Below are 11,871 nucleotides of genomic sequence, written 5' to 3' on the forward strand. Positions count from 1 at the left end.
TTGGGTAGCATACTTTACTTCCTTTTAACAGTTAACTTAGATTTACACAGAAATTTGGAAAAGAATACGATCTAAAACTCTCAACTAGTTCTCTCTTAAGTACCGGAAAAATCATTACCTTCACAGTTCTTTCAATTTCTGTCATAAGAATAGAGAGCAGAACTATATATTTTGGTAATTAATTTCCTTAAGATAATGTTAGAAACATCATGTTCTTTAAAATATAAATGAATTTCAAGGTGAGCAAGCTAGTGGATAATATTAATGACATATGATTTACTGTGACAAGAGATCTGATCTAAAACACCATTATTAGGAGTACTTAAAAAAATCCATTTGCAAATTCCTGAAAATATGAGAGTGTGATGGTTAAATGTGTCTTAATGTAGAATCTGAAAATACGTCCTTTGTAAGTATGAAATTCCTTATGTATAATATTTGGCATGCTTCCTCAGCAATATTAGAAATACTCATATACTGAATATGTTACATTATAGTTTAGGGCATTACCTAAAATTTTATAATTTTAAATGATGACTAACTATAAATAGATAGATTGAAAAAGTACCTGTGAATCAACCTGACAATATATATTTAAGGTTGACTGTTCTTTTTAAATAACTGGTCAATAATACACTGAAAATCTTCCATATACATGTCATTCTCTGAATTCAAGATAAAGCATGTGACCTCTGTCAGTCTAGAATAATAGGAGTACTAGTTTTTTTTTTTTTTAATATTTTGACTATTCTGAGTGAAATATTCTCTTTAAACTATTCCTAAATAAGGTTTATTTATGCCTTATACTTACAAATAAGTTTAATAAGATTCACTTTTTATATCACAAAAACATTAGGGACTATAAAGGCATTGTGTAAATGAACCTAACACATATTAGGCAGTGAGGAATTCCATAAATTAATAGTATGATTGATAATAAAAAAATAAGTAGGCATGTGTGAATAATAGGAGTCCTTGTTATTAAAAGAGTATCTAGATATTAAAGGTTATAATTTTAATTATTGCAGAGAACAGAATTCACTAGTTTCTAACACTTGAAGGAGAATCATAACACTGGCATTCTTACGTAGGTTATTAACTTTGATTATCACATAAATATATTGATATGTCTCTCTACACATTTAATTCTCTTCTTACAGCTGAATTGGTTCTCTTTTTCAGAAGAAACTAGTGTTAAAAGAGTATTGTGAATTCTTCTGAAGATAGTATGTGCACATGTAAATATTCATATAGACACATTAGACACTTTACAGCAAAAATTATACCTGTTTGAAGTATTAAAGAAAAAGTAGGTAATATAACTTCCCAACTTATAATTTGTACATTTAGAAAGAACACAAAGTGATACCTAAGGTAGGTTTTAGAAATAAGTTTTACTAAAACATTTGAATAGATAAAAGTTAATGAAAATTCGGGCCCTGCCTGGTGGCGCAGCGGGTTAAAGCACTGCACTGAGAAGCTAAAGCCACTTCCGCATGAGTTCGATTCCCGCCTGCCCCGGAGGTTACCACATGGTGTGGCAGACCTCTCCTGGCCCGCCCGCTGCTCCCCTCAGCAGTGTGCTTTGATCATCTGCCTGTTCTGCTCCCCACTCTGTTTCTGGTGAATCCTATCACCCTCCACATCTCTGGCCTGTACCCCAGTTCTCTATGAATAAATAAATAAATCTTTTAAAAAAAAAGTTAATGAAAATTCAGATGGGACATCACTAATCATTAAATGATTTCCAATAATGATTCTTGTATAAAGTAGTAAAATGTGTGATTGAGTAAACCCTGAAATTATCTTGAAATATATTTTTAGCAGCTTTCATTTATCATAGCAATACATTGAAAAAAATCAAGTTCTGGGTAACAAAATATGAAAAAAAATACTTAAACAATACTTTCCAAGTATACATTAGTGATATGTAACATTCACAGTAAGATGTCACCTCTGGCCTACACTCCAGTTCTACTCAAAAATAAAAAGTAGTTTATGTGGCATTGATATTTCTTTCCTTTATTTTCCATTTAGTTGTGGCTGACATTAATTGGTAGCACAAATATTAGAGAACTTAGATTAAATCTATATAATGTGCACTCACCTTATCAAATCAGAGTCGCATATATTTTTCTTGATACTAAGTATAATTATCTCTCTTGCAAAGACTTGTAAAATTTTACAGGATATCTTAATAGAATATTACTTACACCCTATATTTGAATTTTCTTTTCAACACATGATAATGAAATAGAAATGACTCAACTGCATTTCATATTTATATTCTTGTTTAAACCTGAGGAAATATTAATTTATACATATTTTGTCTTAAGATTACATACACACCTATTAAGCCTCATTCAATCATTATACATAAAGTCTTATAAATTACATAGTGAATTTTTGGACATAATTCATCAACAACAAACATATTTATAATTGCACTTACCTACTATTGAATTTTTCTGGGTGTTTTTCTCTCATGATGTGGAACCTGTGTGCAATGGAAGCATCCTAAAAGCAGAAACAGAAAAGAAAAATAGGACAGTTTATGGTCCTATTATTACATGGAAATAAAGATTAAATAGAAAAATATATATAAAACTAACTTTTTCTTGAAAATAGCATTGCCAAGAAGACATTGTGAAATTAGGCAAAAATATGTACTACACATAAAATCTGTGCAAACATTAATTATATCACCATTTTACCGTTGGCTACATGTCATGTTTGCTTCTAAGAATTGTTTTCCTCTTAATTTAAAATTCTTTCCTTTAGTAACTTGTTTGGCCTGAAGCTTCAACTATGCCTAAGATAGGAATTATAATCATATATGTCAAAAAGTAATTGAAAATATTATTACACAAGATCTGAAAGAATGGACTAAGTACAGATAGAGAAGAAATGATCAGGTATAGAAGCCTCCAGTCTTTTAAAATATTTTAAAAAAGATTTATTTTTGCATCCAGAACTGGGGTACAGGCCAGAGGTGCAGGAGTGGTGAGAGGAATCACCAGAGACAGAATGGGGAACAGAACAGGCAGACTGATGAAGTACACTGTTGAGGGGAGCAGTGGGCAAGATACGGGAGGCCTGGTGTGCCAAATGGGTCACCTCCATGGCCAGGGATTGAACTAGAGCTGAAGCAGCTGCAGCTAGCTTCACAGTGTTATGCTTTAACCTGTTGAGCAACCAGGGAAGCCCCAGTCCTTTAAGATTAATCACAGGTAAAATATATATATTTCTAACAGTCCATTATACAAGCAACTATATGACATATCTTGTTCAATGACAAAAAATTTAGTTTCAGCAAATTGGTGACAAGTCTAACTAGTTCTGAGACAGCTCTGAAAACAAATGTTGTTCTTTTAGATTTCTTTAGAATTTCACTGAGACAATATCATACTAAATGTGTGAGACTGGTAGACTATTACAGAATATTGTGTCTATTCTTAATAGTCAAGAGACTATTCTTGCTGACTTTACACAGTTGCTCCTTTTATTCTAAGCAAGTTATATTCTCTTATTCACCATTGACACATGTCTAATCACTCCAATGAGAAAGTAATATATTTACCAGTTATCTAAAGCAAAATGGGGCAATTTTTTGTGATTAACTGTTAATTTTGTTTCATAGTAGAGATAAAAGCAGAAGAAAAATCAAACACAAAAGACATAAAGAAGTTGTGTATTTGAGGGAATTTCGAAAACACTAATCAAGGATTAAAAGTGTAATGAATGAAATGAAAGGCTAATGTGCTTACTCATGCATAACAAAGCACGAGGCACAACAAGAGAGGGACCAATGCCCGCTGCAGATGGCAGAGAGTTTCTTCTACCCAACACCCCTAAGACAGAACTGTGATGGCACCGTAGTTATTTTTCCTGTTCACACATTTTACCTTCTAAATGGCATAAAATAAATAAAGAACAACAAAAACTAAAAAAGAGGTAGAGTAGCATGTAAAAAGCAATGTATTAAAAAAGTTATCCAAACACCCACTCTGTTTTGATATTTTAAGATATAACTTTCATATATGTGATTTTATATAGATAATCAACTTCCTAGCTTGCTAATAAGTAGGAATATCAGGTTGATTCACTTTTATTGGTCCAATAATTCTCAGACCCAGTTAGAGTTTCTTTTTTACCAGCTTTTCACTAATAAGTCATAAATATATTACATTTTAGAATGTGAAGTTTTCTTATTATGGTATAAAATTACAGGAAAAATCTGAATTGGGCTAGGCTATTTGTGGTATATTATATGGCATGAACATTAATTAATTTTAAGTAACATTTATTTTGACTTTATCCTTACTCTGATTCAAAATCAATTTGGAATACCTTATAATTAAATACACACATCCAGCAAACCAGCTAAACAAAGGCAAAGAAATATGAATCAAGTACTAAGGATTAATGATCAATATTGGTTATTCACATAGGGAGACCATCATTGAATTTACTTCTGTTTGAATTATTTGTTTCTGCTAACTCAGAGAACTGAGGCTTTTAAAAATAGATTGTGTGGTACAATTTGCTTTATAATCATAAATTTTTGTAATTAACACATCTCTTCCTTTCCAAGGAAACAAGAACAGCAGAGAGACAAGGAAAGAGGAAAGTAGAGTAGAAAATAGGAGAGGAGAGGATCAAAACAAGACCATTTAGTTAGACTGGGCCACTAGAAATGCTGAGTAGTCAGAAAGATAATATTAGTTCTAGCTCCAAAACACTTGGGTAATAGATCCTGTAGCTTTGAGAGGGAAAAATAAGACTAGTGAGGAACACTGGCATGCCTCTTTCCTTGTGTTGAATGGGTTCCACCACAAAAAAAAAAAAGAGCTGGCATCACTGACTACAGGATTGATAAAGGACAATGACAGCAGGTGTTCATTTGGATGAGAATTCAGATGAAAATCCCATGGGATTCTGTCCCTTTGGCAGAATCCCAAGAGGTTTTAAAGAGACCTAGAAAGGCTGCAAGCTTATCCAACAGCCATACTTTAGGAATATTTAGGATTCTCTAAAGTGAGATAAAATAAGAAAAAAAAAACACTAAAATAATGTTGGCTTCTTACATGAATTTTGCCCTTTCTATCTCTCTATACAGGACTTTTTAAGAAGTTGAAAATTAAACCAGAATCAATTCCATACCACAGAATGGACAAATTTTTCTTCTGACACTAACTTTCAAGATATATGACTTTGAACATAGTATTTATTTTCTTTGAGTTACAGCTTTCTTATAAGTAAAGTAGTAATAACCCCTTTTTAGGATAGTGCATTTGATTTTTTTGTGTGTGATTAATCTTTGTAACAATTAAGAATATTTTGCACAGCTGTTATTTTCATGTTTTCTACACATACCAAATTTTGTCTTGAAAGAAAAAGGAGGTGTTAAACATGATTAAATTTTGTAAATTAGAAATATGTATTTACTGGCTCTCAGAAAGATTATTATTCCCTAACTGCATAAAATACTATTAGTTTAAATAATAACATCATATAAAAGTAAAATATATTCATCTTCATTAAAGTAAAATAGCTAAATCTCATGCTTATCTTTTAAATAGCAAAAAAGTAATTTTTTAGATAGAAAGGTATTATCAAAGGTATATATTATTACAAGTTAAATTCCTTATTAATTTCAGAATAGGAATATAAACAGTCAACCATAAATGAGCTTCATTAAAAGTTATTTCAAAATATGATTCTATCTATAAAATTTAAAATTAAATCTGTGTACTACATGAGTTTTCAATATTTATTCAATTTCTATTTGTATCTGGACATGTTACAAGATCTCTCTGTACAGAAAGTTTTTTAAATACCTGTAACTCAATAAAAGCTTACAAAAGCTTCTGATTTTTTCCATTATTGAATATTTTATTAAATTTTCTGACTGAAATTTTCAGGTCTTTATACAATAAAACTAACAACTTCAAAAGTACAATTTAGGCCCCTTCCTGGTGGTGCAGTGGGTTAAAGCACAGCACTAAGAAGCTAAAGCCACTTCTGCATGAGTTTGATTCCTGCCTGCCCTGGAAGTGACCAACATGGTGCAGCAGACCCGTCCTGACCCGCCCGTTGCTCCCCTCAGCAGTGTACTTCGAAGATCTGCCTGTTCTGCTCCCCACTCTGTCCCTGGTGAAGCCTCTCACCGCACTTGCACCTCTGGCCTGTACCCCTGTTCCGTAGGCATAAATAAGTAAATCTTTAAAAAAAAATGTACAATTTAAAGAAGTTTGACATTGGTACAAGATAATAACCTTAACAAACACATACAGAAATTTCCCATCAAGTTCTCTAGTAACCTTAACATTTATAACCATAATCTATGTTCCCTACATTTTTAAAAGTCACTGATCTGTATTCTGTTACTGTAATTTGCTTTTCTAAATTTTCCTTGCATGTATTTAAAATTTAAATTTTTTCACATGCATCTTCCTTACTCTTTGGATGCTTTGGATACTCAGCCTTGCTTCACTATCAGCTACTTGTTCTTTTTCATTGCTAAGTATTATTCTATTGCGTATATATACACCAGTTGAATTTATTCACAATTTGCTGTCATGTGGCATTGAACAATTATGAATAAAGTTGTTATGAACTTTTGAAGACATTTTTTTTTTGTAGAAATAGATACTATCTCTTGGACAAGTATCTAGAAATGTGATTGCTGAGTTGTATGGAAAGTGTAAAATTTATTAAAAAAATCAAATTACTTTTCAAAATAAATATATCATTTGCATGACTAACAGTAGTGCTCCACATCCACACTAACTTTGGGCAGTCTTAATTTTACCATTTTAATGAAAATGTAATACATTTGCTTGGAGTTTTAACCTTATGAAACAGCACCATCTGCTTTACCAAAGCAATGTGAAATACTGATGAAACTACAAAATTTGAAAGTCCTTTCTTACTTAATAAATGTTTTCAGATTTACCACAATTTATTTTCTTAGTTTATTTCTCAGTTATGCTACTCAACAGTTCCAGCACTTTCTAGTAATATTTCTAGTAATAGTTACGCTTTCCCCCACACTTACCCATGCATCTCAGTGGTTTAAAAGGATTCCCTTTTCTATCAATTTTCTCCACAAGAAGACATGCTTAGTATCTCACTAAAAGAAATTTAAGCTTTCAGCCTGATTATATCATTTTATTAAAGTGTAATTTGAATAAAAGTAATTTAAAAATCAATATATATAAAAGGACACAAAATAAAAAGTGACTGTCCCTAATTCACCCATGTAACGTCTCTAAAAGAATCTCAATCCTTTTATCATACACTTTATAAAGAAGTATAAATGTGTATAGATGTTTGTGCAGGAGTAGGAATGCAAAATGTAGACATGCACATATATCTACACATATATCTACAACTTCTTCGTATGAATGTTTTTTATGCATTTAAGTGAATTGACAAACATAGGTTCGTATTATATAAAATGCAGAACATGTTTTCTCTTATAAATATAGCTCAGACATTTCTTTAATATGTGAAAAAATAACTTCTAAAGACTTTTAATCATACTAATTTTATTGAGGGAATGTTGGTATACTACACTGTATATGCTCTAGAAGTATAGGTTCAAACATCTACCATACCACAGTAAACATAAAACATTCCCACAGTGTCTGTCACTTTGAGTAGACATAAATAAATTGTTAATTGCTGAATTTAGTAAGCTAAAAAGCTAGCTTACTTTTTTTTTTTTTACATAAACTTGTCTTACTGTTGGTTGAAATTGACTGTTTGAAAACAGCCCATATACTTTGTCGGTATTTCTTCTTTTGTTAACTACCTATTCAAGCTCTTTTTCATTAAAAGTTATTCAAATCGGCCCTCCCTGGTGGCGCAGCGGGTTAAAGCACAGCACTGAGAATCTGAAGCCACTTCCGCATGAGTTCGATTCCCGCCTGCCTCCTACCCGGGAGGAGACCACATGGCGAGCCAGACCTCTCCTGACCCGCCCACTGCTTCCCTCAGCAGTGTACTTCGTCGATCTGCCTGTTCTGCTCCCCAGTCTGTCTCTGGTGAAGCCTCTCACTGCCCCTGAGCCTCTGGCCTGTACCCCAGTTCTGTATGAATAAGTAAATAAATCTTTAAAAAAAAAAAGTTATTCAAATCATGTTTATTTATATAATTACAGTGATGATTTTAATTAATATTAAATGTTTACCAATGTTAAGATTAAAGTACCACTTTAAGAACTTTACACGTAGCATGTCTAATCCTCACATGAATTTTATGAGATATCTATCATTCTGTACAATTTATGAACTAACATACTGAACTTACAAAATTTAGAAACATTTTAGATTAAACAGGAAAAAAAAAACCTATGGAAGTAATAGTTGAATACAGGTATTGCTTCCAGAACCAAGGTTTTTGTGCACTTTGCCAGCATTAAAAAAGTCATATAGTGCAAATACTTTCCAATATTTTTCACTAGATTTTAATTTCTGCTATAGCAACCTATTTTTCTAAGATTTAAGTAACGCTTAGAAAGATCCTTCTTTACTCCAGATTTAAGTATAACAATACTTTTTGAATGTTACTGCCCTTATGATTTCATATTTTCAGTGTAAAATTTGAAACATTTTATAATTAGTAACAAAGTAGAAGTCTTCCCTAGTTTTTGCCAAAATATGTTCCATGTACATTGTTACTATTTTTCCAATATTTTATTTTTCTATTATGTTTGAAAGATACAACTGATTATAAATTTTCACCTTAATATCTATTAATAGGGTATACTCTATCTAGAGTAAAATGATTTTAATATATGTAATACATGTATATTTAATATATATATATAATGCATATACATTCCTGATTGCTATTGAAATATATTATATTTTTGATATTCATATTATTTGGTTTTATATACCGAGTTATATAAATTCTCTAAGATACTACACAAGTAATTCAGGACAGTTGTGCTCATCTGCAATAAATTTTCATACCTGGTGAAGGTGCAGTCACCTTCCTCATTTATTTCACCCTGTTTTGAAATTTATTGGCTATTTAGCAGATTTACATTTTCAGGTAGATTTAATATCATTTTTAGCTTTTGTGATGCTTTGAGTATACATGTCAAAATCTTTTGGTATTGATACTGGATATAATTTATTTTAGAATAGAATTATTTTAATGTTACTACTAGCTTTTAGAAAAATCTATTACTCCACTAAAGATGTATTCTCATATCATTTTTGTATGATCCAAAGTCTCCCTCCCATTAACTTCATCATAAATATTAATTTCATAGATGGTTCCCTTATATTTGTATTTTCTGAACTTTTTCTTTTTAAATTAGCTTTCAGTTGTGATAGTTTCTATAGAAAACAGTTGACTATTCTTTATTAGTCTTTAACCAGCCACTTTATAATTCAATTACTGTATATTGTTACTTTCAGTTGATTCGCTTTTCTGGGAAGACAGACATATACATATACATATACATATACATATACATATACATATACAAATAATGGCACTTGTTCTACCTCCTTTCAGACATCCCACACTCTAATTCCTTTTTTCATGTCTTATTGTTTTACAAATTACATTCACAAAAATGCCAAATGGAAAAGCTGGCATATATTTTACATATTTTAATTTAATAAGAGAGCCTGGTATATTACAGTTATGCATAATGCTAACTTGTATTTTGCAGTATTGTTTTTATCATGCATAGAAAAGATTCATCAAATTATACTGTATTTACTTTTTCTCCATTCCTTCTTTTTCATCCCAATTAACAAGTTTTAGATATGTACATAAATATATCTGTGTGTATGTATGTGTGCATGTGTGTGGTATATATATATATATATATATATAGCATACTAATATGATATTCTAGTCATTTTACTTTAATTTACTTAATATTTTTCTCAAGTTCCTTGTGAGGTCAATGAGTAGGATTATTTTTTTCTGTTTTATTCATTTCTACATCACAGAAATCAAAGACAGCCTGGCAGAGACTAATGACTCAAATTTTGGTTGACTAAATGAATGCAAAAATGTACACATTGTTATTTGTAGTAATAAGTAGGTACTTACTAACAATCATCATAAAAGTGAAGTTAAATTTAAGATCTTGGACTCTGACTTCAAGACATCACTACAAAATAAGCTCTATCTTTGACTTTGAGAATTTTGCTTAGACTCTCAGTGCTTTTATTTTCTTATATTTACAATAGGTGTAATGTTAATAGTTCCCAGTTTTCTTGAAGATATGATAGTTTAATACCTGGAAATGAATCAGTGTGTGACATCTATCTAGCAAGCTAATTCACATTAGCTCTGATTGCTATTGAAATATATCATATTTTTGAGATTCATATTATTTGGCTTTGTATACCAAGTTATACAGATTCCATTACACACTAGATGAATAATTCAGGACAGTTATCCTTTGGTGTTCAAACATTATGGATTTTTCATAGTTATACAGTGCACATATGGTAGATTAAGGAGTAAACCCAAAAAGTGAGGAATTTTAAGATTAAAATTCACGCAAATATTTTCAAACTAGCAAATGCTAGCTCAAGGAGGATTTTATCTATAATATAGGCCTATTGACAGGTTTGGAATATGGCTAATCCCTATAAAATAAATACGAAGGGAGCAAGAATAGAAGTCTATGTGGTAATCCACAAGTAAATTTTAGGAACTTTGCTCTGAAATTTGAGTTAATCATTATCACTACCTCTAATTTGTTATTATGATCCCTTAATCACCATTTTACAGAAAAAGACACAGTTATTTAAAAAATTATCTTTAGTAAGTAAGCTATTGTTGTGGATAAAAGGGGCTAGAGTTCAGAACAGGCTGACCCAAAAAGGTGTCACCATGGAATACTAATTACTTTGAACTAAATTTACTTAAGGATCAACCATTTCCAAAAGGACACTGTAACACTCCTTTCTCCTTGCAAGTATGAGATGAATTCTTCACATGAAAAAATACCTTTCCTATTGAAGGGTAGAAGACAGCCTTAACACCAGATAGGATGAAAGACTATGTATGTAAACAGTTTTGCTATTTTATCATTCTACCACTATTCTTCTTAGTCCTTTGCATAAAAGCAAAGTGGTCTGGTTATTTCTATAGAGTCCATACCTCTGCTGCCACCATATATGTGAAATTTGTATTGTTGTTTTCCTCCTTTTACTCTGTTTTGTGTTAATTTGACTATCAGGCCAGTCAGAAGAAAACTGTGGGAAAGAGGTAAAATACTCCCTCCTGACAAAAGCAAATATAAACACGACTAATATGAGTTTAAATTTTAAAACAGAAAATCTATAACTAAAGTTATGTAGACAAATGAGACAATTTTTACTTATATTTTAATACTCTTACTGCAATTGCTGTTGTTTATATATATTTCATTCAAAACCAGGCTGACTATTTTAGGTTACTGGAATATCTAACTGATCTTAAAGAATACTCAGAGAATTTTCAAGAAGAAATCTAAGCCACAATTACCCCTCTGTTGTTAGTTGCAGATTCCATATTAGCACTGCCAAAAAACTTTCAGAACAGTTTTATCACATTAACCTTAAAACCTGTGAACAAACTTGTAGAAAGAATAAATTTCCTGTCACTGTAACTATAACCACACTATATGATTTTTATGATTAGCAAGCTCTCTTAAGGGCAATTGTGTTTGGCTTAGCAAATTTGTCATTTGTTTTTATTGAATGAAAAATAGTAAATTTCTCTCAAAGTGCTTCTTTTGATTAAAAGATTTAAAGGCTGGCCCTCCCTGGTGGCGCAGCGGGTTAAAGCACAGCACTGAGAATCTGAAGCCACTTCCGCATGAGTTCGATTCCCGCCTGCCCC

The 11,871-nt window shown here is 31.3% G+C and overlaps 1 protein-coding gene across 1 annotated transcript in view; it reads right to left on the bottom strand.

The window, feature by feature from the left end:
- Positions 1-11,871, bottom strand: part of DGKB (diacylglycerol kinase, beta 90kDa) — a 554,412-nt gene that overhangs the window by 271,263 nt on the left and 271,278 nt on the right. The window contains exon 21 of the mRNA XM_004676734.1: positions 2,453-2,517. Within this exon, the coding sequence (XP_004676791.1) occupies positions 2,453-2,517 (65 nt within the window). The remainder of the gene's footprint in view (positions 1-2,452; positions 2,518-11,871) is intronic.

The sequence above is a fragment of the Condylura cristata genome, unplaced genomic scaffold (assembly GCF_000260355.1).
Source record: "Condylura cristata isolate star-nosed mole 26May11 unplaced genomic scaffold, ConCri1.0 scaffold00005, whole genome shotgun sequence".
Classification (NCBI taxonomy): domain Eukaryota; kingdom Metazoa; phylum Chordata; class Mammalia; order Eulipotyphla; family Talpidae; genus Condylura; species Condylura cristata.